General features: G+C 52.1%; 2 protein-coding genes across 2 annotated transcripts; both read left to right on the forward strand.

The window, feature by feature from the left end:
- The first annotated feature begins 1,268 nt into the window (after positions 1–1,268).
- On the forward strand, positions 1,269–5,559 carry TLCD2 (TLC domain containing 2). Its single transcript, XM_021550902.3, has 4 exons — positions 1,269–1,545; positions 1,896–1,978; positions 2,433–2,515; positions 4,233–5,559. The coding sequence occupies exons 1-4, from the start codon at positions 1,364–1,366 to the stop codon at positions 4,596–4,598; spliced, it is 714 nt and encodes a 237-aa protein (XP_021406577.1). The 5' UTR covers positions 1,269–1,363; the 3' UTR covers positions 4,599–5,559.
- Positions 5,560–7,225: 1,666 nt separating this feature from the next.
- Positions 7,226–25,341, forward strand: PRPF8 (pre-mRNA processing factor 8). Its single transcript, XM_021551045.3, has 43 exons — positions 7,226–7,311; positions 7,429–7,538; positions 7,612–7,780; positions 8,488–8,652; positions 8,734–8,952; positions 9,586–9,798; positions 9,913–10,038; positions 10,117–10,222; positions 10,699–10,889; positions 11,071–11,190; positions 11,268–11,457; positions 11,632–11,751; positions 12,083–12,217; positions 12,314–12,443; positions 12,758–12,954; positions 13,058–13,264; positions 13,354–13,517; positions 13,831–13,957; positions 14,070–14,262; positions 14,600–14,787; positions 15,007–15,245; positions 15,743–15,889; positions 16,090–16,300; positions 16,388–16,504; positions 16,588–16,835; positions 17,006–17,185; positions 17,431–17,566; positions 18,154–18,323; positions 18,606–18,735; positions 18,927–19,073; positions 19,257–19,417; positions 19,951–20,142; positions 20,739–20,976; positions 21,209–21,337; positions 21,885–21,998; positions 22,112–22,285; positions 22,522–22,715; positions 23,019–23,258; positions 23,345–23,486; positions 23,685–23,825; positions 24,017–24,156; positions 24,311–24,513; positions 25,047–25,341. Exons 2-43 carry the CDS (start codon positions 7,439–7,441, stop codon positions 25,199–25,201), a joined length of 7,008 nt encoding a protein of 2,335 aa, XP_021406720.1. The 5' UTR covers positions 7,226–7,311; positions 7,429–7,438; the 3' UTR covers positions 25,202–25,341.
- The last annotated feature ends 35 nt before the right edge of the window (positions 25,342–25,376 follow it).

The following is a 25,376-nucleotide window of genomic DNA, read 5'->3' on the forward strand; positions in this document are numbered from 1 at the left end:
AGCCCAGCACGTCTCCAAGGCATGTCTCTCTTTCCTCAGCACATCTTATGCTGAACAAAAATGTCTTTGCATTTGGTCTTCTCAGTAACAGATTAGCCTGTGTGATCCTTCCACTCCTAATACACGAGATTATTTTAAATCCCCTGAGCACTCAGGGCTGCCTATTACTTCAGGCACTGTCTCCCTGCCACGTAACTGTTATGAAAGTACATTGTCTCGCCTGGCTTTTAAGCAAATTTGTTCAGCATGAACAGATGCTTTTCTTCCAGTTGGGACTATCATAGAAATGCAGAATGGTTTAGGTTGGAAAAGACCCTCACCTGTATCTCAATTAGATTTAATCACTCAGCCTCCCTTCCATCAGTGTAGATTTGATGTTTTTGTGTCCATCACCCCAATGCCAGGACAGCAACTAAGAGCTCAAGCTCCACACGCTTCTGTTTCAGTGAAGAGGAAGATTTCATCCAAAATTAATACCTCAAAGGAGAGGTGGAATTTGACATTAATCGGTGTGTACACGGTGACTCAGGCAGCGGCAGAAGGGGAAGCCAGGGCTGTGCAGCCGCTTCTGCTGGAGACATCAAAAAGCAACAAGGGAGCGATCAAATTACGGGAAGGAAGCTGGAAAATCAGCGTAGTTGTAGGGTAGAACTAAAATTGTGGCTACGGGATTGTGAATTCCCACAACCTCCAGGCAGCAGAGCTGGGGTATCCCAGACATCGGGGAGTTCCTCTCGGGACCAGACATGGGACAGGGGAATGAGGGATAACTGCTGTGGGCAGAGCGTCTTTAGGGAAGGCAATCAGGTCTTTTTCCGTGTTTGATGTACGATCAGCCCCGGTGGTGTGGTCTGCGGGAGTTCCCGACCCGGCGTGAGCGGCGGCTTGGAGAGCTCCTGCCCAAGGAAACAACGACGGGCATCAAAGCCGGGGATATTTTGGGCTGAAGGACCACCGGCCGCAACCCCTGATGGGAGAGCGTTCGGCCACCCGGTGCCACGGAGGTGGAGGAGAAAGCTCCGGGGAACGAATGAAGCGTCCCCAATTCCCGCACAGCGACGGGACACGCGTTCTCCGCTCCGTGCCCTGCCGGGGAAGGCGGCTACATCCCCGGGGGCTCCATCCCCGTTCTCCCGCTCCCGACGGGAAGCGCTGCCGCGGGGGGATGCGGGAGCCTCCAGCGCCCGCCCCGGGGCGGTCCCCAGCCCTTCCCCTCGGGGCTGATGCTCGCCGTGCCCCCGCCCGGCCGATGCGCACGGCGGCCGGGCAGGGCGGTGCCGGTGCCCGGGGCGGGCTGGGCGAGGCGGAACCCGGCGGGCAGCGAGGCCGGTCCCATGGGAGCCCGGCGGGCCGGTGGGTGCCCATGGCTTTCAGCCCGGGGCTGTTGGTGGTGGCCGGTTCCTTCGCCGCTTTCCGCCTGCTGAACCGGGGGCTGGAGCGGCTCGTGCCGCCGCCGCCCTCGGCCCGGCGCAACCGCTGGAAGTGGCGCAACATCTGGACATCGCTGGCGCACAGCGTGCTCAGCGGAAGCGGGGCGCTGGCCGGGTGAGCGGCACCGCGGGGCTGCCCGGGCCACCGGGAGGGAGCGGGGACGTCCGGGGAGCCCGACGGGAACCTGCGGCCAAGGGGGCACTAAGGGAAATGGGGGTGCTGGGAAGTGTGAGGACATGGAGACTGAGGGGCGCTGAGAGAGGGAGGAAGGTCCGAGGGACAGGGGGGCACCAGGGGATGGGGAGACTCCAGGGAAAACAGGAGGAGAGGGGTGGCTGTGGGTGGAGCAGGGTAATTGGAGGTCTCCGGGGAGGGTCGGCAGCACCAGGTGGGTACTGAGGGCACCGGCAGGGAAATGGGGAAGCGGAGGCACTGCCCGACACTCCGAACCTCTCTCCCTGCAGGTTCTACCTCCACCCCGAGATGTCCGACGACCTGGTGGGCACACACCCGCCCGGGGCGCACAGCCTGGTGGCCGTGTCTGTAGGTGAGGTGTGGCGATGGACTGTCCCCTATTCTGTCCCCTGGGGGGGTCTTCACGGGCTCGTCGGTGCCTGCCACCAGCCCCTCGAGCCGTGTCGCGATGTCTCAGGCACCTCAAACAATCGCCCTATTCTTGGCAAAGGACAGTGGCTCCTTTCTGTCCCACGGCAGCCGCAGCCAGGAGGTACTGGGCACCGGGCTGCCCTCCACGGCCTCGGGGGGAACCACTCGGGCCGTCCCTAAAGTGCCACATGGGGTTGGTGGTGGTGTTAGCTGGTGCCTCTTCCTGGGAGCACATCCTACAGAGTGGTTGCGAGCACACCGATTTCCTCCTTTTGCTGTGTGTGCCTCCTCACCCACACAGATGTAACCAGCACTTCCCAGGGGGCTGCAGAGGGGGGATTCGCTGGCACAGCCCTTCCTGACCCCCTTTTTGTTCATGGACTCCCCAATCCCAGGTTATTTCATTGAAGACTTTGTGGACATGTTGTGCAATCAGAAACTTCATCAGTCCTGGGAGCTGCTCTTTCATCACTCTGTGGTGAGTGCACCAGCACAGGTGCCACCAGGGAGGCTGGGGACGGGGGGCACGAGTGGGCTCCTGCTGTTGTTTGTGTGGGTATTTGCTGCCTGCTCCAAAGTCTGGTTTTATTTCCTGGGGTAAGGAGCCCAGACAGCAGGGCCTGGAGCTCCTCTTTGTCCTGCAGGACTCTGTACTCTTAGAGGGTCTGTAGAAAGGCACCCAAAAATTGGGTGGTATTGGCAATGATGAGAGAGATGGGGAGACTGAGAGCTGATCAGAATCTGAATTGATTGTGGACTACATATGCTTATACACAATTCTAGGAAGGCTAGTAATTTTTTACTACAGTGATTGGGTTAATCATCACATAAACAAACATACTCATTTTACATCTCTTGCTTACAGAACTTGATGTAATTTTCAGTTTGATTTAATTTTCAGCTCTGTTTGTTCTTGCCAAGGCATCCCGATTATCAAATATCTTATGCTAATCATGTCCAAAGTCCATTGCCTGTCTCGTGTGTCCCAATAGAGTAGGAAAAAAACATGTGTACAGAGTGTGGGCTGATCCACAACAGTGTCACTGACAGCAGTGACCCCGCTGTCCCCTCTGGCAAAGGTGAGCAGCTCACCTCCTGTGGCTTTTGCCCTCTTGAGCACCTGCCAGCAAGGGCTGCACACCCCTTCATCCACCTCCCCTGCCCAGGGTGCTTTCCTCCCACCTGGGGCTACTGTGGCTGGAGCAGCTGTGCTGCAGGAGCCCCACTTCAGTGCCCTCTGCCTGTCTTGCTGTGCCCTGTGTGGGTTTCTCTCTGGTCACCTCTGCTGTCCACGTGCCAGAGTGTTTTTCCCAACCGAAACAATTCCGTGGTGCTGAGACTGTGGATGCTGCAGGGCAGGGGGGTGGCACGGCCTGGAGCTGAGCTCCATGAGATGCTGCAGGGTTCAGGGGAGGCTCAGGGGTGTGCAGGGCCTGGGGATGGGGACAGGGACAGTGCTGGCACTCACCTGAGATGAGACTGGGTAGTCAAACCTCTCTGTCAGTGAGCCCTGGGGCTCTGCTGGCTGCTGCTGGTGAGCCAAAAGTTCACCTCCACAATGGAGCTAATTCAAGCCAAGACAGTGATTTAACGAGCCGATAATCTCATTACAGAGCCCATACAGAGAACAGCACTAATGGCATAAACCAAAGAAAGGACTGAGTGTGCTGAAGCGTGGGCAGGCCAGCCTGTCCCCCTGCCTGGCAGGGAGGGTGCGGGGCAGGAATCCTGTCCCAAACAGCCCCAGGGTGCTTCAGGGGGCTCTCTGATACACCAAAGCCACCTAATCCCTGCAGGGTGCCTGTCCTGGGGACAATCCCTGAGCCAGCAGTGGCGTAGCCCTGGGCTACAGTCTCCCTTCCTGTCCGTTCACTGTGTGTGGAAAAACCTGCTGAGCCACAACAACGTTCTCCAGGCCACAACAGCAGGGTTAGGTCAGGCTGCTTTGTCTCCTCAGCCAGCCTGGGGCTTAAAGAGCTGCTTCCTTCTCTTCTCACTGCAACAAAAAAACCCCACTCAGGTTTCATGCAACGGTGAGGGAAGTGCCAGAGGCTGCAATGCTGCAGGGGTGGCCCGTGGTTTGATGATCCTTTCCACCTCAGCTCCTTGCTGTGCCCTAGTGTGGAGGGTTCCAGCTTGCAGCAGCTGAGAGCAACCAGCCCCTGGGCTCAGCCTCTCTTCTCCCTCCTTCCCAGGTGATCATCTGCTTTGGGATTGCCGTGCTGCTCCACCAGTACGTCGGCTTTGCCCTCGTGGCTTTACTGGTGGAGATCAACTCCATCTTCCTCCACCTGCGGCAGATCATGCTCATGGCCAACCTGGTGCACACCACCTGCTACCGCCTCAACAGCCTCATCAACTTGGGCACCTACGTGGTGTTCCGCATCGCCACGCTGGCCTGGATGAGCCGCTGGCTCTTCCTCAACCGGCAGAACGTGCCCCCGGCCACCTACGCCGTGGGCACGGTGGGCATGGCAATCATGACGCCCATGAACGTCATCCTCTTCTACCGCCTGCTGCGGAGTGACTTCCTCAAATCCAGGAGGGAGAAGGAGGAATAGGCCCTCCCCTGAGAAGGGGCACTTCCAAACCCGTGGAAGCACGTGGAGGGTGAATGTTTTGGTACCTCGCAGGGAGGGGCTGCACTAACAGAGCATCCAGGCTTTGCTTGTGGCTCAAGAGCCTGGGCCCTGCACAGCAGAGGAGGTGCTCGTGGACCAGGCACGGTGGCTCTGCTCCCCAGACGCTTTTGGATGATGTGGTTGGACAAGCGGGAGCTGCTGAGAGAAGCCTCGACAGCTCTCACAGCTCCCTGAGGCACCACTGAGATGAGACGGGGGCAGAGCAGCACTGTTTCCCCACTGCTCTTCCAGACATCCCAACACCACCGAGTGTTTCCAACCCCTTTGGTGCTGCAGCGTCCCATCAGCCACGGGACACTGAGTTCTCCGTGCCATCTCCTGTGGGAACACCACCAGCAAGACAGGTTCCAAGGCTTTGCCTTCAAGGTGATGGTCAGTAAAAAACAAACCTTGCACTGATGAGCCCTCCCTGAGGAGATTTCCCAGGCTGAGACCTGGCTGGGTGGCAGCTGCCCACTGTGGGGGCAGCCCCAACCTCTCCTGGCAACTGGAGCTTTTCCATCATGTTTTGTCCCCAGATAATTCAAGTGCCCATAAATGAGCGTGGGAGAGCACGAGTGGCTGGAAGGAGGATGCTGTGTGATGGTCACTTCTCACACATGAGGGGTTTTCAGGCACTTTTTAAGATTCAGGCATCTGTTAGGAGTGCCAAGTTGTGCTGCAGAGCCCGGGGTAATGCTCTCACTTGACAGCAAAGGCTCTTACTAACATGAGCTTTTAATAAATGGCTGCAAATGAAGTGGCTTGAGGGGAAAGGACTGAGAGGGGACACGAGGACTCATCATCCCAGCCCAATCTGGGGGTGTCACTGCTTAGCCCAGTCCTTACCCCCAGTCTCCCTGCCATGGAGTGAAAATACACTGTACACTGGCACACTCTACCTCTCTTGTTGGGTTTTTTCCCCACCCCTCTCCTTTCTGTGGAGGAAAATGAAGGTTTTTAAACATTCTTCCACTCCACATTTCCTCACTGATTCTCACACTGGACTGTTCCCCAGCAGCCCAGCACTGTGTATATAACAGGATCATCCTACTTGGAGTTAAGGTGAAGCAGTCTGGAGAAATCCACCGGCTCAGTCACCTTTTCTTTTGTGTGGCGGATAAGCTTTAACACAAAATCTCTCCCTTGGTTTGAAGACCCTGGGGACAGGCTGGAGCAAGGCACTGCTCGGAGAGGGTGGCACATGTTTTGAGGACAGAGACAGGGAAAGATGAGGGATCCATGGGCAGTGTGAGGCTGGAGGCTAAAGCCGCTTACGTTTCTATTTGTGGAGGGCAGGGAAGCTTCCAGGTGCTGGGCACAATTACTCCAGGTTTGGGTACGTAACCTCAAGCAGTGCTGAGGCACCTGTGTGCCACTCACAGCTCCCAGCTGGAGCAAAACTGTCACCCAAGGCTTTCTCTTTGCTTTGACCCACGTATTCCGAATTTTCCAGGAGCTGCTGCACAGGTAACAACGCTGCCTCTGCTCTCCAGCCCACAGTCGGGAGGCTTCTCAAGGCCTGGATTGTGTTCCCACATTCCTGCCGTCACATGGATGTGGGGCTGGGGGCCAGGGCAGCCTGGTTTGGGCACCTCTTAATCCACCGTGGTTTTCCCACAGGGCTAAGGGGGAAAAAGCAGCGGCTTTGCAGGTCACCCAGGTCGGACGTGGGGATGCCCTGTGCCTGCCCATCCCGATGGGAAGTGCCAGAGCTTCGCTTTGAAAGGTTTTGGGAAGGACTCACCACTCTGTTCCCACCGTATAGGGGTGGGAATACCACCACCACGGGGTTAGAAGGAGCATCTCCATCAGGGAATTAATTGCTGGGGAGTAACACCCCGGCTTGCCACCCAATCACCCCCCGAACAAACCCCTCTCCCCATGGGAGCTTCCACCCTGGCAAAACCCTGAGGCAAGAGCTCGCCTGGCTGCTGAGGGGCCCTGAGAACACATTGAACCCACCCACAGTGAGCTGCTGGGCAAACACTGAGGGTCGGGGGCCATCTGTGTTCCTGTGGAGAGGCAGGAAGGGGACAACGAGTGGGTGGCTGCTTGCTGGGGCCATGGTGTAGCCATGGGGGCAGTGCATCACTGGGGAGCGGCATCCCCCTGCCTGCCTGGGGCACGGGGGCGTGACTGAGACGGGCTCAGCCGAACTGAGGGGATGTCCAGGCCCCGTGGGGGATGTCCCCACGCAGCTCCACCGCGGACATCACCGGGATGTGTCCGAAATGTCCAAAATGTCGCCCTGAGGGCGCCCCCCGCCCCTACCATCACTGGCGGGGGGGGGGCACGACCCGGCCAGGGGCGCCCCCTAAAGCAGCGCGGAGTGAGCTACGCCAGGCGCTGTCCAATCAGAGGCGCTGCCGCGCTGTCTCCGCCAATCGGAAGCAGCGAAGGGCGGGACCGGGGAAAGCGGGACACCACAACGGAAATGTGCGCCAGACACCGCTTGCTCCCCTCTTCCGCCCTCAGTGCCTCCCCCGCCGCTCCGCGCTCTGATAGGATAAACCTGCTGTCTGTCAGATCTCCTAAAAATTGACTGGCTGTTCCGCGCCGCGAGTCCCGCCCACATCCGGGTCTCGCAGGCGCGGTGGCGGCGGCGCGGGGCCGCCATTGTGGTGGGGGAGCGCGGGGGTCGCGGCTGCCGGTGAGGGCAGCGGAGCGGCGGGCCCGGGGTGCGCGGGAGCGGCGGGGGAGCGACCGGCGGCGGCCCCGTCGTGGTCCCGTACCTCGCACTGAGCCCCTCTCCATCTTCTCTGCGCAGTTGCGTCGCCATGGCCGCCGTGTTCCCGTACCGCGGCGGCTGCGCCCCGGTGCCCAACCCGCTGGCGCCGCTGCCCGACTACATGTCCGAGGAGAAGCTGCAGGAGAAAGGTGGGTACGGCCCCGGCGGCCCAGAGCCTCCGCGGGGGACAGGGCCTGAGCCGCCGCCTCTGTGTCCCCGCAGCCCGCAAGTGGCAGCAGCTGCAGGCCAAGCGCTACGCGGAGAAGAGGAAATTCGGCTTCGTGGATGCGCAGAAGGAGGACATGCCCCCCGAGCATGTCCGCAAAATCATCCGCGACCACGGCGACATGACCAATAGGAAGTTCCGTCACGACAAGCGAGTCTACCTGGGGTAAGGGACCCCCGGTGTGGGGCACAGGGGGATCTGCTGCTGCCCTGGAGGGAGAGATCCTTCTCCAAAAGGCTTTTTGTGAACATTGTAACTCAGTGAGGATGCCCTGAGGTGTCAGTGCAGAAGAGGATCAGCAAAAGGAGTTGTTGCCTTGAGTTTATGAGAAAAAACATTAGCCTGGATAATGCATCATTGAAGGGGAAGCCCCTTCTCCAAAAGGCTTTTCAGCTTTTCAGTTGTAGCTCAATCTGTTGCTGTGAGGTATCAGTGCAAAGGAGCGTCAGCAAAGGGAATTGTTGCTCTGAATTTATGAGAAAAAACATGACCCTGCATAACTGAGTGTCTTAGAAGGAGTTGGGGAGAGTGTGGAATGTTTTTTTAAAGATTAAAAAGCATCCTGAGTGCTGTTTGGGGGTAGAGAGCTGTCTAGTGCACATCATGGTCTGCTGCAATAAGTTACAATTACCTAAAAAACTCTATGAACTAACTTAAAAACTTCAGTTTCTGTTAGCAACATTCTTGAAAGCCAAATCACTAAAAAACCTTTTGATAATCCAAAGGTAGAGTGGGAGATCCATGGATTTGCTTTTTGAACAGGTCAGATGAGCAGTTCCTAGGGAAAACTGGGAGGTTGTTGGGCTCGTGGCAGGTGGTTGGCTGTCCTTGAGAGCCACTCCAGCGTGGTTTTCCCTGGTTTGTGGTTGCAGTGCTCTGAAGTACATGCCCCATGCTGTACTGAAGCTCCTGGAGAACATGCCCATGCCCTGGGAGCAGATCCGGGACGTTCCCGTCCTGTACCACATCACGGGCGCCATCTCCTTTGTCAACGAGATCCCCTGGGTCATCGAACCTGTCTACATTGCCCAGTGGGGGTAGGTGCCTTCTGCTTCTTTCACCTTTTTGCACCCACCATAAAATCCCCCTGCTTTTAACCTACCCCTGATTTCCTGCAGCTCCATGTGGATTATGATGAGGCGGGAGAAGAGGGACAGGCGCCACTTCAAGAGGATGAGATTCCCCCCGTTTGACGATGAAGAACCCCCTCTGGATTATGCTGATAACATCCTGGATGTGGAGCCCCTGGAAGCCATTCAGCTGGAGCTGGATCCAGAGGAGGATGCCCCTGTGCTGGACTGGTTCTATGACCACCAGCCTCTGAAGGACAACAGGAAGTAAGTGGCTGTGGAGGGGGAGAAAAACAAAAAACAAACAGTGCATGAATGACGTGCACAGAGCAGTGTGTAACCTTTGTGTGATGTTGGTGAGGAGAGAAAAACCTTCCCTCAAGGATGGGAGGGAAAAGCTGAGTGTTGGAAAGCTGCATCTTTTGCCTGCAGGTTGCTCAGAAGTCCAAAGCCAGGTTGGGTGGGGCTCCGAGCAGCCTGGGATGGTGGAAGGCTTGGAAAAAGATGAGGTTTAAGGTTCCTTCCAAGCAAAACCAAATCCATTCTGGGATTCTATGGTTCAGGATCCAGCAAGGCTCCTCTATCCAGGAGGCCTGTTACCCACTTACTTCCTAAAACTGGTGTTTCTGACCATGTTGTAAAGCTGACAGCCTGCATTGTGTAGCTGGAATTTGGAATTTGCTAAAGGTGCCCAGATGTTCTGTGTCACTTGAGACACAGGAGAAGAGGAACTGGAGCAGCCAGCATTTTCTGGGCAGGAGGAGTCTAGAGTGGTCTTTAATAGTGCTGCAGCCTTTTTTTCAGGCTAGAGACACGCAGATATCTGTTCTTGATGAAGGATGGGTGGCAGAAGGTGTTTGGTTATTCTGTGTGTGGAGTGTCCATGCTCTGCTTTCCCAGGTACGTCAACGGCTCCACGTACCAGCGCTGGCAGTTCACCCTCCCCATGATGTCCACACTGTACCGCCTGGCCAACCAGCTGCTCACTGACCTGGTGGATGACAACTACTTCTACCTGTTTGACCTGAAAGCCTTCTTCACCTCCAAGGCACTGAACATGGCCATTCCTGGAGGTCCCAAGTTTGAGCCCCTCGTCAGGGACATCAATCTTCAGTAAGTGTTGGTTTTGGGAGAGAGATGAGTGGTTGTCTAGGAGAGGGCTGATGGGGTGTTTTCTGTCTCTCTCACCCTGAATGCCTGCATAACAGTTTCTTGTCTCGTTTTAAGGGATGAAGACTGGAATGAATTTAATGACATCAACAAAATCATCATCAGGCAGCCTATCAGGACAGAGTACAAAATTGCTTTCCCCTACCTGTACAACAACCTGCCCCACCATGTCCACCTCACCTGGTAAGAGCAGCAGCCTCCAGAGCCAGGAGAGGAGGGAAAGGCTGTCAGAGGTTCTAATGCATATTTATTTTTTTGCAGGTATCATACTCCAAATGTTGTTTTCATTAAAACAGAAGATCCTGACCTCCCAGCTTTTTACTTTGATCCTCTGATCAACCCCATTTCACACAGACATTCTGTCAAGGTGAGTCACTGGGTTAACTGTGATAAACCCTATGAGTGGAAGTAGGGGCCTTTAGTATCTTCTGATAGCAGCAAACAAACAGATGTTTCAGAAGGCAGCAGCCCTTTGACAAAATAATCCACAGTTGTCATTTTAGTCTTCCACTTCTGGAGTTGCACAAAGTTGTCTCCTTTGGTTTCTGTAGGATAAAGCTCAATGTTTAATTAATAGTGTTTGAGTCTTCTGACAGATAATTTACCTTCATGGTTGCCCTTGGTGTATTCATGGAGCTGGCACCTCCCTGAAGTTACCTCCATAACACCGAACTCAGGGTCTGGTAGCCACAGTTTGCCTTGTTGAGTGCTTTTTGCTTCTCTCATGCTCAGTACAGCCACACTTCTTCCATGACAGCAAAGAGATGGATTTTTAACTTGCTTCACTGAGAAACTGAGCTGAAGCAACCAGGAAACACCTTGTGTGATGATTCTCTATTTCAGAGCCAGGAACCACTGCCTGATGACGATGAAGAGTTTGAGTTGCCAGAGTTTGTGGAGCCTTTCCTGAAGGATACCCCTCTCTATACTGATAACACAGCCAATGGCATTGCCTTGCTGTGGGCCCCACGACCCTTCAACTTGAGGTCTGGCAGGACCCGGAGAGCTCTTGACATCCCACTGGTCAAGAACTGGTGAGTTCTGTCCTGGGGTAAGGGCTGATGTAGTCATCATCTCATTATGACCTTGTTATAATGAGAATGTGAAATGAAAACATTATGCTGGCTGATTTCTAGAGATTTTAGGAGAGTTTCTAGAGACTTTCCTCTAAGGAATGTGAGTTAGCTGAAGCTTTGGAGTGTGATTTATCCATAGGTACCGTGAGCACTGCCCAGCAGGACAGCCAGTCAAGGTGAGAGTCTCCTACCAGAAGCTGCTGAAATACTATGTCCTGAATGCACTCAAACACAGACCTCCCAAGGCCCAGAAGAAGAGGTGAGTGGGCTCTGTTCAGTGGGGAACTGCTGATCTGTGGAGGGGGTTGAGCTGATTGTGGTCTCTGCTCCCTCCAGGTACCTGTTCCGCTCCTTCAAGGCTACCAAGTTTTTCCAGTCGACCAAGCTGGATTGGGTGGAAGTTGGCCTGCAAGTTTGTCGCCAGGGCTACAACATGCTGAACCTGCTGATCCACAGAAAGAACCTGAATTACCTTCATTTGGATTACAACTTCAATCTGAAGCCTGTGAAGACCCTCACCACAAAGGTATCAGTCCACGTGCTGTTGTACACAAGAGCAGAGTTTATGTGAAGGTTGTTGTGTAGCCAGTGAGGAAAGAGAGGCCACAGTGCCTCAGCTGTTCAGTTGTTGACCAAATTTGAGTTGTTTCACTCTTCTGTGACATTGTTACATAAATCCTGAATATTTTGTCTTTTCCAGGAAAGAAAAAAATCCCGTTTTGGGAATGCTTTCCATCTGTGCCGAGAGGTCCTGCGGCTGACCAAGCTGGTGGTGGACAGCCACGTCCAGTACAGACTGGGAAATGTGGATGCATTTCAGGTAGGCTTTTAGGTTTTTTGGTTTTAAATGTGGTGAGAAGAACTTGAGAGGAGAATTGGAATATTTTATATGGGAAATAGCTTCTGTGGGATGCACAAAGTGGCTGAGTGTTGCAGTGTTAGGGAGAAGAGGGGAAACAATAGAATGAAACAATGAAAATATGCAGTATTGTTTGAAATTCTGCTTTTATATTAGTTTATAAGAATTGAACATTGTCTGAGCCAGCATTAGGAGCTTTGTATGGCATGATACACTCTGTCCAATAAAGCTGGCTGCTGGAGGTGATGTCTGAGGTGTTGATTGTTGTCCCTGCCTGTGTTCCATGTCTCAGCTGGCAGATGGCCTGCAGTACATCTTTGCCCACGTGGGTCAGCTCACGGGGATGTACCGGTACAAATACAAACTGATGAGGCAGATTCGAATGTGCAAGGACCTGAAACATCTCATCTACTACAGGTTTAACACAGTGAGTTACACCTTTCTCCATATAAACTGAGGAACAGGGGAGAGATTCTGGATTGTCAATAAATGACCTGCTCTTACCGTGTCTCTGTTCCACCAGGGGCCTGTGGGCAAAGGTCCTGGCTGTGGTTTCTGGGCTCCAGGCTGGAGAGTGTGGTTGTTCTTCATGAGGGGCATCACCCCACTGCTGGAACGCTGGCTGGGGAATCTGCTGGCCAGGCAGTTTGAAGGTCAGTACCCTGTAAATCCTGCACATGGGAGGAATGTGTGGTAAAGATTAATACAATTTGCTTGCTAGCCAGTTTCCTGTTTATGCTGGTGGTCTTTATCCATGTTCCGTTGACTAGTGTAGAGCTCTTTCAAGATCTGTGCCCCCAGAACAGATTCTAAATGGAAGTGGGATTTCCTGCTCCATTGCTATCTACTCCAGACTCCTGGCAGTATAATTTCTCCAGATATCCTGCACCTCCATGCTCTCCTGAATCAGGAAGGAGAATCACTGCCTGGTGGTATCAGAATTCCTGAAGGACTTTGCTTTTTCCAGGCCGTCACTCCAAGGGTGTCGCCAAGACTGTCACGAAGCAGCGTGTGGAGTCTCACTTTGACCTGGAGCTCAGGGCAGCTGTGATGCATGACATCCTGGACATGATGCCAGAAGGGATCAAGCAGAACAAAGCCAGAACCATCCTGCAGCACCTGAGCGAGGCTTGGCGGTGCTGGAAGGCCAATATTCCCTGGAAGGTAAATCTCTCACCTGACCTTTGGCTTCAGTTCTAACATCACCCAAGTGCAGCTGCTCTTGGAAAGCTTCCACTCCTTCTCTCAAGTTCCTGTCCTTTCCCAGGTGCCAGGGCTGCCAACTCCTATTGAGAACATGATCCTGAGGTACGTGAAGGCCAAAGCTGACTGGTGGACAAACACAGCTCACTACAACCGGGAGCGGATCCGCCGGGGAGCCACTGTCGACAAAACCGTCTGTAAGAAGAACCTGGGCAGGCTCACCAGACTCTACCTGAAAGCTGAGCAGGAGCGGCAGCATAATTACCTGAAGGTACTTCTGTCCTCCCTGAAATTGCCCAAATTAATGCTGTTTTCATAGGGAAGCTTTCACTGATTAATTCTGGTGGTGTGGTTCTGCAGGATGGGCCTTACATCACTGCAGAAGAGGCCGTTGCTGTGTACACAACCACAGTGCACTGGCTGGAGAGCAGGAGGTTCTCCCCCATTCCTTTCCCCCCACTGTCCTACAAGCATGACACCAAGTTGCTGATCTTAGCCCTGGAGAGGCTGAAGGAAGCTTACAGGTAAGCAGTGGGAAATGATCTTGATCTTCAGGAGCAATGGGAAAGGCTTCTGTTTTGTTATCCATTATTCCTGTCATGAAGTATGGTTTAAAATTTACCCTGGTGGACTGGTAAAGCTGTTGGTTTTGGTACTGCCAGTTTATCTGGGAGTTCTTATAGGCTCTGTCACTTGGGCAAAACCACTGCCATGCTTGCAAGTTTGGGGATGTGGATTGTGAAGAATTAGAGCTTGCACATTATCATTCATCAGTTTAATGCAGTGGCCATTAGGGTGTTTGTGTGCAGGTGCTGAGCTGTTCTCCCTTGTTTTCAGTGTGAAATCACGCCTGAATCAGTCACAGAGAGAGGAGCTGGGCTTGATTGAGCAGGCTTATGATAATCCCCACGAAGCTTTGTCTAGAATCAAGCGACATCTGTTGACTCAGAGAGCCTTCAAGGAGGTGAGTGAAAGCCCAGCCATGTTATGCCACATTCAGAAGCTGAATGGCACAAAAACTTAGTGTTTTCTCTCAACTACCAGCTTCAGTTTTTCCCCCTCTTTTTATTTTTAAGGTGGGAATTGAGTTCATGGATCTCTACAGCCACTTGGTCCCTGTTTATGATGTTGAGCCCCTGGAGAAGATCACAGATGCTTATCTGGATCAGTACTTGTGGTATGAGGCCGATAAGCGAAGGCTCTTTCCTCCTTGGATCAAACCTGCTGACACTGAACCACCCCCACTGCTGGTGTACAAGTGGTGCCAAGGTTAGTGGGCTTTTGGTTCCATGCAAAAATGATTTTTCTTCTTGGGGAACTTATGTCTTATGAGTCCCCTTAGGAGCTGAATTTTGGTTTTGCAATTTGCAGTCAATAATTACAATCAGAGATGTATTTTGTAGGTTAATACATGTGTATATACTGGAGGAGGACAGCTTGCACAGCATTTATGGCTGATCACATAGTTTTCCTTCCACTTCTGGATAGACTGGAAAATCCAGAGTCTGAAAATTCAGGCATTGCAGGACTTATGTTGAGTTCCTGTGTCCAGTGGCTGCTTCTGTGCTCTGATGTGTCAGATAACACAACATTGTTGTTCCCTCAGGCATTAATAACCTGCAGGATGTTTGGGAAACGAGTGAAGGGGAATGCAACGTGATGCTGGAATCTCGGTTCGAGAAGATGTATGAGAAGATTGACCTGACCTTGCTCAACAGGCTGCTGCGTCTCATCGTTGATCACAACATTGCTGACTACATGACAGCCAAAAACAACGTGGTGATCAACTACAAGGTGATGGTTGTTGTCAGGAAAGGGGGTTTGTGGTAAAAGGGACCCATGAGGGAGGAGGTTTCGGACCCTGTGGCAAAGAAGGAACACAAGACTTGCCAAAGAAAAGTGATGAGGGAGTAAAAAAAAACCTTTTGGGACGTGCTGAGGAGCAGCTGCTCAAGTGAAAGGGTTCTGCTGTGTTTGGATGTGTTTTCTCACAATTCCCCTTCATCTCCTCAGGACATGAATCACACAAACTCCTATGGGATTATTCGTGGGCTGCAGTTTGCTTCCTTCATTGTCCAGTACTATGGGCTTGTGATGGACCTGCTGGTGCTGGGCCTGCACAGGGCCAGTGAGATGGCTGGGCCTCCCCAGATGCCAAATGACTTCCTCAGCTTCCAGGACATTGCCACGGAGGTGGCCCACCCCATTCGCCTCTTCTGCAGATACATTGACAGGATTCACATCTTCTTCAGGTGAGATCTCTGGGGCCCTACTTTCCTCAGCTCAACACAAAGGCAAGGCAGATTTCATATGCTCCTGCTCCTGGCTTTTGTTCCCTTTGCTGTTGAAGATCAGGAATATTTGAATTGACAGACTTCCATGGATAACTGGATGTCCACATTCCTCCTCTTGCTTTTCTGCAGTTTCACTTGACCGAAAGAAACACAACAATGTCAAGAAACACAAATGACCAATAGAAATATGTTCAGTTATTAGGGATTTGGTAAATTAGAGACTTGAGAGAAAAATCAGCCTTTTCTGTCTCTTCATGGAAGGATAACCCAAACCCTGAGTTGCTCTGTGCTAATGAAATTCCCCCATTCATTGGGAGGACACAAAAATGGGATAACAAAAAAAAAAAAAAAAAAGCTGACAAACACTTTTTCTTAATTAAATCCTTATCTTTCTGGGCAGGCTGGTGTTAATAAATCAACCATGTAATTCCAGATCCTTTTCTGTGCATTTCCAGGTTTACAGCTGACGAGGCAAGAGACCTGATCCAGCGGTACCTGACAGAACACCCCGACCCCAACAACGAGAACATTGTGGGCTACAACAACAAGAAGTGCTGGCCCCGGGATGCTCGCATGCGCCTCATGAAGCACGACGTGAACCTGTAAGTGCTGCAGCTGGGAAAAAAGTGGGAGGAAAAAGGGGGAAATCAGTGTTAAATAACTGTTGGAGACTGATAGATGCTCAGGATGAGATGTGAGAAGTGAGGGGTTTGTGCTGAAATAGTAGGGAAGCTCTGAAACATTGTCCAGTTGTTATTTGGGCAAATTGTGATGTGTCACTGTGCACGTGGTGCTTTTCCAGTGGCCGTGCTGTGTTTTGGGATATCAAGAACCGTTTGCCCCGCTCGGTGACCACGGTGCAGTGGGAGAACAGCTTCGTGTCCGTGTACAGCAAGGACAACCCCAACCTGCTGTTCAACATGTGCGGCTTCGAGTGCCGCATCCTGCCCAAGTGCCGCACCAGCTACGAGGAGTTCACCCACAAGGACGGCGTCTGGAACCTGCAGAACGAGGTGGGCTGGGAGAGCAATCCCTCAGTGGGGTTTCCATGGATTGGAGAGGGGCTCCCAGGAGGGGACTGACGGCTCTGTGCTCTCTAGGTGACCAAGGAGCGCACGGCTCAGTGCTTCCTGCGTGTGGATGATGAGTCCATGCAGAGGTTTCACAACAGAGTGAGGCAGATCCTCATGGCCTCTGGCTCCACAACCTTCACTAAGGTAAGGGACTAGGGAGATCTGTGACAGCTTTCTGCAGATGCTTGGAAATTAGCCAGGAGCTGATCCTTTTCTTTCCTTTCTAGATTGTCAATAAATGGAACACAGCTCTGATTGGCTTGATGACTTATTTCCGGGAAGCTGTTGTAAATACTCAGGAGCTGCTTGATTTGCTGGTGAAGTGTGAGAATAAGATCCAGACTCGGATCAAGATCGGCCTGAATTCCAAAATGCCCAGCCGTTTTCCTCCTGTGGTGTTCTACACCCCTAAGGAGCTGGGGGGGCTGGGCATGCTCTCCATGGGTCATGTTCTCATCCCTCAGTCTGACCTGAGGTGAGTTGTGCTGTTCTAATTTCGTATGACTTGATGTTCTTTCCCCTAAAAATCCTCCAAGAGTGCTAAACCATGGCATGGTACAGAGCTGTGTTGCCTTTACAGTAGCTCATGGCAGTATTGAGGGAAGTTCCAGTTCCTCCTACCTCATTCTTCTCCCTTTGCTCCAGGTGGTCAAAGCAGACAGATGTTGGCATCACTCACTTCCGCTCGGGAATGAGCCATGAGGAGGACCAGCTCATCCCAAATCTGTACCGTTACATCCAGCCGTGGGAGAGTGAATTCATTGACTCTCAGAGGGTGTGGGCAGAGTATGCCCTGAAACGACAGGAGGCTATAGCCCAGAACAGGTGTGTCCACGTGTGGGAGGACAGGCAGCAGTGGGAAGTTTTATGCTGCTTGGGGATTTTGGAGACCTTGCTGGCCCTGTGGTACCTGCAATGCTGTCCCCTAACCTCTGGAGGAGGTTTGGCATTCTAGTGTCCCCTGCCAGATCCCTGAGCTCTGTGTCATTTCTGTTATTTCATCTGAACTACTCATTATTGGATTGCTGTAAATTGAGAGGTAACAAAGCCTGGGGATTTTTTTTCTTCAGGCGTCTGACGCTGGAGGATCTGGAGGACTCCTGGGACAGGGGAATTCCTCGGATTAACACCCTTTTCCAGAAGGACCGGCACACTCTGGCTTATGATAAAGGTTGGAGAGTCAGGACTGACTTCAAGCAATATCAGGTACTGGCAGGGAATTTCTCTTCACCTGAATATAAAGTTCAGATGCCTGTTCCACACAAAGTCCTTTTACCTTGCGTTATTGCAGGTGCACTTCTGTGTCTCTGCTGCAGAAGGAATTTACAGCCCTGTGTTGGGACTGGTAGAGGCTGTTTGGAACCAAATGCTCCAGAATTTGTAGCTTATCCCCTTTGGAATAATTTAGATAGATTGCAGTGTATTGAAGAAAACCACGTTAGAGAATAATGAATTAGAGAGTAACAACATATTAGAGAATCAGTTCTGGAGAGAGAAAAACAATTATCCCGAAACAAACATTCCAAAATATTAAGTAACAGTGGAATAATTTGTTATTTAAAGCCTTTAATGACAGCTTTGTAGAAGGCCAGTCCCTGAAAGATAAAAATATCACCTGAGGTTCCACCCAGTGGGAATTGCAGAGTAGTACTGACAGAACTCGTGTTGTAGATGAGCTGTGTCCTCCAGCACTGAGGGCATGAGGCTTTTTTCGTGCTCACTGAGCACCATTGTGGTGTTGGTTCCTGCAGCCAGTGCAGGCAGGTGAGTGACCTGCTCGCTGTTGTCTCCAGGTGCTGAAGCAGAACCCGTTCTGGTGGACACACCAGCGCCACGACGGGAAGCTCTGGAACCTGAACAATTACCGCACGGACATGATCCAGGCCCTGGGCGGGGTGGAAGGGATCCTGGAGCACACGCTCTTCAAGGGCACCTACTTCCCCACGTGGGAGGGTCTCTTCTGGTAAGTGGAACTTGGATGTTCTGGGCTCAGGTTGTGCTGGTTCTGTTGAGTTTCTGCTGGTTTTCAGTGGTCACTTCAGAACATCGTGTAGTTCAGTTATGAGGGCACCTAGGAGGAGGCTACAGTTGAACTTCTTAGAATCCCATGGAAATTTCTTGGCATGAAACAACCCTCCCAGCTCATGGCTGATCCCTGTGTCTGTTAAAAGTGACACATGGCAGCAGAGATGAGGGACATCTCATTAATTTGAATGTAATGCAGTTGATGGTCTGCCCTTTCTAGGGAAAAGGCCAGTGGCTTTGAGGAATCCATGAAGTGGAAGAAGCTGACAAATGCCCAGAGATCGGGTTTGAACCAAATTCCAAACAGAAGATTCACTCTCTGGTGGTCTCCTACCATCAACAGAGCCAATGTAAGTACCTCATGTTTGTCCCTCAAGGGCAGACAACACTTTTCCACTGAAATGAGAGCAGTTAATTGATCCAATTAATTCTCAGAAAATCTCTTAGAGAAGTACTAAACCTCCTTAAAAGAAGATGCTCCATTTTTTAAAATTTCCTCAGTTGTGCTGTTGTATATTCTCAAGCTGCTTTTCCCTTGCAGGTGTATGTTGGGTTCCAGGTGCAGCTGGATTTGACAGGGATCTTCATGCATGGCAAAATCCCCACGCTGAAGATTTCCCTCATCCAGATTTTCCGAGCTCACTTGTGGCAGAAGATCCATGAGAGCATTGTCATGGATTTGTGTCAGGTGAGCAGTGTTAGTTTGGTTTGTTTCTGTGCCCTTTTGGAGCAGGGCCAGTCTTCCTTCAGCAATTTGGCAGAGAAAGGGAAGAAATGGAAAATGGAATTTTCCTGACTACCTCGTTGTTGAGGATAGATTCCTTATCTGGGTTGCTTGAACATATCTCACCTTTGACTGCCTTTTCCCCAGGTGTTTGATCAAGAGCTGGATGCTCTGGAGATTGAGACAGTGCAAAAAGAGACAATCCATCCCAGGAAGTCCTACAAGATGAACTCCTCGTGTGCAGATATCCTTCTCTTTGCTTCCTACAAGTGGAATGTGTCACGTCCATCCTTGCTGGCAGATTCCAAGTGAGTTTCCCTTTTCCCTCTCCTCAGTCTCCCTGCAGAGCAGAGCTGCTGAGCCTGTCATCCAGAGCCTCTGTGTCTCTTGGGCATCTCTGGGGGACACTGGAGACTGTGTCCAGCAAAGCACAGGGCTTGTTTGGGTAGGTGTTTGCAGCACCTCCTGGCACTGCCTTCTGCAAAACACCAGCTCTGCCTTTCCTCTGTTCTCTCCTCTGGGTGAACTTTTCCTTGAGGTGTTGAAGGTTCTTCTGGAGACCCCACAAAGCTGAGCTAGGCCAGGGCCAGAATTCTCACTGAATTCTTACCAGACAGTCCCTGGGGGAGATGACCCTCGTGCCTACAGAGCAGTGGCCTCACTGCTGCTTTGTTCAAACCTTTCCACAGCCTCTGCATTCACTGCTGTGCATGGAGATCGGCAGGGTCCCTTTGCAGGGTGGAATGTGGGTATGAGCTGGCTGCAGTGTCCATGCTGGGTGACAATTACTGCAGGAGAATTTTGTGCAAGATGAACTTGTCGTGGCCTGCTTTCTCCTCAGGGATGTGATGGACAGCACCACCACCCAGAAGTACTGGATTGACATCCAGCTGCGCTGGGGCGACTATGACTCCCACGACATCGAGCGCTACGCCAGGGCCAAGTTCCTGGACTACACCACAGACAACATGAGCATCTACCCTTCTCCCACTGGGGTGCTCATTGCCATTGATCTGGCCTACAACTTGCACAGGTGAGAGCTGCACCTTCTGTGGTTTCATTTCCAAGATTGGAATTGGTAGTTCGTGAGTATTGTCTCAGTGCATCTCCAGACTGAGTTGTATTCCAGGTATGTGGATAAGGGGAGAAGGCAGAAGCTGGAGATGGGCAGTGAGTGGGGTAAAGCATCTCAGGTTGCCCAGTTTTGCTCAGTAGTGGTGGTTCAGTTCCCTCAGTTCATAAATAATTTGTTTCTTGGGATATTTGTGTCAGACTGTTGTTGGAGCTGAAGGACAAGCCTTGTTTCAAAGCCTCTACAAGTGAGGACACCATTTCTCACTGGAAACTAGGGGCAAAGTCAGAAATCAGTTCTCCAGTGTGTTTATTGGAGAAGGAGCAGCTTTTCTGGGACTGCAGCATGTGTGTGTTGTGGCTTCTCACTGAGGGGGTGTAGGTAAAAGCCATAGGTGACCAACTCCCAGGGGCATTCATTACAAAAGCCACACTGCAGTACAAAGCTGTATTTTTCAGCAGGTAGAAAGGGGCCTGGCTGCTGCATGGACAGACTTGAGTGAGACTGTTGCCTCTTGAGGTCTAATGGTAACAACTTCTGTTTGTTTCCTCCTTCAGTGCTTATGGGAACTGGTTCCCTGGGAGCAAGCCTCTAATCCAGCAGGCCATGGCTAAAATCATGAAAGCAAACCCTGCCCTGTATGTGTTGAGGGAGCGAATCCGCAAAGGGCTGCAGCTCTACTCCTCAGAGCCCACGGAGCCCTACCTGTCCTCCCAGAACTATGGGGAGCTCTTCTCCAACCAAATCATCTGGTTTGTGGATGACACCAACGTGTACAGAGTCACCATCCACAAGGTGAGGCCAGAGGGGTGTCCCAGGGAAAGGACAGAATGGGGTGGAGGTTTCCATTCATGATGGGAATCTGGGAGTCAACACATGGACCCAGATTTTTGCAGTGTGCACAGAGCAGCTCTTACATTTCCCACACAGCTCCTGCTCAAAGCACACAGAGGGTTGGCTCTTGTGTAAAGGCGTGGGTGGGCTCCATTTATCTCCCTGCACTTCTTACTCTCACTTGTTCCCGCAGACTTTTGAAGGGAATTTGACCACAAAACCCATCAACGGAGCCATTTTCATCTTCAATCCCAGAACTGGACAGCTCTTCCTGAAGATCATCCACACATCTGTGTGGGCAGGACAGAAGCGTCTGGGACAGGTAGAGCCTGGCTGTGCCCTGGGGGTGGGCTCTGACTGCTTGGGACACCCCCTTGAGCAGAAGACATCACAAAGATCTTCATCTTCCTGCCTCTTAATGAGATTTGAGCTCCACAAGTGATCAGGCAGGAGCATGGGATGTAAAAGTGGAGGAACACAGGCTCTGAGGCTCACAAGGATTTGAGGCTCTGAGGTGTAAAGACCCCACATCATCAAGCAGAGCTTGAGCAGTGCTTTGCTCCTTGTTACAAAATTCACTCTGCACTTGGCTGTACATCCAGTGCAGTGAGAAAGCTCAGGTGGCAAATCCAGGGAGGTGGAGTAGCCAGCTGTTTTTTTCTGAGCCACTCAGGAGTAACTGAGCTCCAGGAATGGGAACTGTCCCCTGTGATCAGTAAGGAGGAAATGCTGGGCCTTGTCACTGATCTGGAACAAACCGTAAATTCCAGTCGTATTTTTAGAATTTGGTTTGCGTCCCTTTGGTTCCCAGACATGGAGACTGCTGGAGAGCAGGGGGATACTTCTCTAACCCTGCTGTCTTTCTGTAGCTGGCCAAGTGGAAGACTGCTGAAGAAGTGGCTGCCTTGATCCGATCCCTTCCCGTGGAGGAGCAGCCAAAGCAGATCATAGTGACACGGAAGGGCATGCTGGACCCGCTTGAGGTAAAGCTGCAGCTCCGTGAGGATGTGAATAGTCTGTGGGAGATAACAGGACAGTTCTGTGTCCTGTGATGTTCTGCAGTAGCTGTGAGCTAATTCCTCTTGATAAACTCCAGGTGCACTTGCTGGATTTCCCCAATATTGTGATCAAAGGCTCGGAGTTGCAGCTGCCCTTCCAGGCCTGTCTGAAAGTGGAGAAGTTTGGTGACCTCATCCTGAAGGCTACTGAACCCCAGATGGTTCTCTTCAATCTCTATGATGACTGGCTGAAAACCATCTCTTCCTACACAGTAAGCACAGATGTGCCTCCTGCATTTTGCTTTGCTGCTGATAAATGAGGCAAGGAACCAAGGCCTCAGATATCCCTGATGATTTGTTTGGGAGCACTCGGCTCTGAATCTGCCTGGAATTTCCTTTAGATGGATTTCCCTGGCAATTCCCACGTGCTCAAACAGAAGAATGCTGGACTAGGGCCTTGTACATTTAATTTTCTTCTTTCTAATTCCATCTCCTTTTAATCTCCAAGGCATTCTCCCGTCTGATCCTGATTCTCCGGGCACTACATGTGAATAATGATCGAGCCAAAGTTATCCTGAAGCCAGACAAGACAACCATCACTGAGCCTCACCACATCTGGCCAACTCTGACAGATGAGGAGTGGATCAAGGTGGAGGTGCAGCTGAAGGATCTCATCCTTGCTGACTATGGCAAGAAGAACAAGTAAGGCATAATCCTGTCAGCCTTTCCTTCCTGCTCTAAAAGCTGTGGCCAAGGGCCTTTGTCAATGTACTCTCAGCTTTGTAGGAGACCTGGTTAATTTTAATAATTTTCTGGCAATGCAGATAAAAATGTCTGCACCAAATCATTGATGTAAGCATCATATGATCATGGCCTCTGTTTAAAAAGTTGTGGTTTAATTTTTTCATAGTGCCCAGAGTTGGATGTTCTGAGCTCGTGCCTGAAGGTGAGAAGGCTCCAGAATGTATTTTGAAATACCTGACCTGGGTGAATTTTCTCTTCCAGCGTGAACGTTGCATCCCTGACGCAGTCAGAGATCCGAGACATCATCCTGGGCATGGAGATCTCTGCCCCATCTCAGCAGAGGCAGCAGATTGCAGAAATCGAGAAGCAAACCAAGGAGCAGTCGCAGCTGACGGCCACGCAGACCCGCACGGTGAACAAACACGGGGATGAAATTATCACCTCCACCACCAGCAACTACGAAACCCAGACCTTCTCCTCCAAGACTGAGTGGAGGGTCAGGTAGGAAGGGAGGCAGGGATGTTGGAAAGGGTTGGAATGCTCAGGAAGGATCTGTGCCCCCTCTGATCACAGTCTCCTCCTCACAGAGCAATCTCTGCTGCCAACCTCCACCTGCGGACAAACCACATCTACGTCTCATCAGACGACATAAAGGAGACTGGTTACACCTACATTCTTCCCAAAAATGTGTTGAAGAAGTTCATCTGTATCTCAGACCTGCGTGCCCAGGTGAGTGTGCAGGGCGTTTGTTACAGTTGTGCCTCACTCAAACCCACCAGGGGGGAGCTCATGGGGAAGGGCTGGGAACCTGCTGTGGTTTGTCCATATGAATCCCTCTGATGCTCTCCTCGGGAATTAAGGAGTTCCCACTCACACAGCTACACAGAGATCTCTTCTGGCCTTCTAAGGCAGGTGTGTGTGTTTTAGATTGCAGGTTACCTGTATGGAGTGAGCCCTCCAGACAACCCCCAGGTGAAGGAGATCCGGTGCATTGTGATGGTGCCCCAGTGGGGGACACACCAGACCGTGCACCTCCCAGGGCAGCTGCCACAGCACGAGTATCTCAAGGTGGGTTGAGGTTCAGCTTCCAGAGTGGGTGGAAAGTCAGTAACAAGGACCTGAGGTGGTGGAACAGCTTCCCTTGGTCTTTTGTAGTTGTAGGACCGAAGGGGCTCAGTCTGAAGCCAGACTTGATTGAGATCAAGTGAGGGGGAAGGTTGTGATCTCAGTGTCCTTTTTGCCACTCTTTTTTTTGTCAGGAAATGGAACCTCTGGGGTGGATTCACACGCAACCAAACGAGTCCCCTCAGCTCTCGCCACAGGATGTCACCACCCACGCCAAGGTCATGGCTGACAACCCCTCCTGGGATGGGGAGAAGACCATCATCATCACCTGCAGGTGAGGGGCAGTGAGGCTTCTGGTGGCCCTCTGAGGGGGGTGAGTGTTGCTGCAGAGCTGGAGAACTCAAAATTGGCAGAAAGGGAGTGTTGGCTCATTCCTGCTTTCCCTCTTCTGCCCCAGGTGAGTCTGACTTGCTCATGTTCCTTTTCAGTTTCACCCCTGGCTCCTGCACGTTGACAGCCTACAAACTGACCCCGAGCGGGTACGAGTGGGGCCGGCAGAACACGGACAAGGGCAACAACCCCAAGGGTTACCTCCCCTCCCACTACGAGAGGGTTCAGATGCTCCTGTCCGACCGCTTCCTCGGCTTCTTCATGGTCCCAGCACAGGGCTCCTGGAACTACAACTTCATGGGTGAGCTGGCCTGGGGAGGGGAGGGGAAATGAGGCACTGTGAGGAGCTTGGGGAAGAGGGAATAGCTCCTTACCCACTCCAAAACTTCCTCAGAGGGACTAGCAGGGATACCAGCACTGTGCCCTGAACTTTCCTTAGTACAAGCATTGGGAAGTTAGTTTAATGTTTTGGTTTTTTTAGTGGCTCGAGAGGAAAAGTAGATCCCATGTCTGTCTGGATTGTAGTGCACGGTCTGTCGCCACTGAATAATTAATCCCTGTCAGGCAGCAGAGATAATGGAAAATGCAAGAGAGAAGCTGTTCCCCATAGGGAGGTCCTGGTATCATGAACACCACAGGCAGCTGGAGAAGGGGTCAGGAAATGAGAGTGACAGAACACTTGACTAGCATAAAAGAACTACAAATCTCTTGAGGGGAGGAACCCAAAGAGGGATGATTTCTGGGTTTAGAACTATTTCCTGCCATGGAAGTGGTCGTGGAAGGGTGGAGGGGGCAGAAGGGATGCTCAGGTGCGTGACACTCCCTCTTTTCCAGGTGTCCGCCACGACCCCAACATGAAGTACGAGCTGCAGCTCGCCAACCCCAAGGAGTTTTACCACGAGGTCCATCGCCCCTCTCACTTCCTCAACTTCGCGCTGCTGCAGGAGGGAGAGGTTTACTCTGCCGACCGCGAGGATCTCTACGCCTGACCCTGCCCGCGCCCCTCTTCGTACTGTTGATATTCAACAGCGCCTTCGTGTGCTCCGCCCTCCACCTCCGCTCGCCCCCCTCACCCCGCGCGTTGTTGTTCCCCCCACTTTTCCGCTCAATAAATTTTGTACGGACGGGAGCGCGGGCGCTGAGGTCCCGCCTCGGGGGCGGCCG

Source organism: Lonchura striata, chromosome 19, assembly GCF_050655825.1.
Source record: "Lonchura striata isolate lonStrDom1 chromosome 19, ASM5065582v1, whole genome shotgun sequence".
NCBI lineage: Eukaryota > Metazoa > Chordata > Aves > Passeriformes > Estrildidae > Lonchura > Lonchura striata.

Coding starts and splice junctions, on each gene's coding strand:
- TLCD2 (XM_021550902.3), top strand. CDS start 1,364: ATGGCTTTCAGCCCGGGGCTGTTGGTGGTGGCCGGTTCCTTCGCCGCT. Junction 1,979..2,432: donor CCTGGTGGCCGTGTCTGTAG/GTGAGGTGTGGC, acceptor CCCCAATCCCAG/GTTATTTCATTGAAGACTTT. Junction 2,516..4,232: donor TGCTCTTTCATCACTCTGTG/GTGAGTGCACCA, acceptor CCTCCTTCCCAG/GTGATCATCTGCTTTGGGAT.
- PRPF8 (XM_021551045.3), top strand. CDS start 7,439: ATGGCCGCCGTGTTCCCGTACCGCGGCGGCTGCGCCCCGGTGCCCAAC. Junction 11,458..11,631: donor TGAAGACCCTCACCACAAAG/GTATCAGTCCAC, acceptor TGTCTTTTCCAG/GAAAGAAAAAAATCCCGTTT. Junction 14,788..15,006: donor ACGTGGTGATCAACTACAAG/GTGATGGTTGTT, acceptor TCATCTCCTCAG/GACATGAATCACACAAACTC.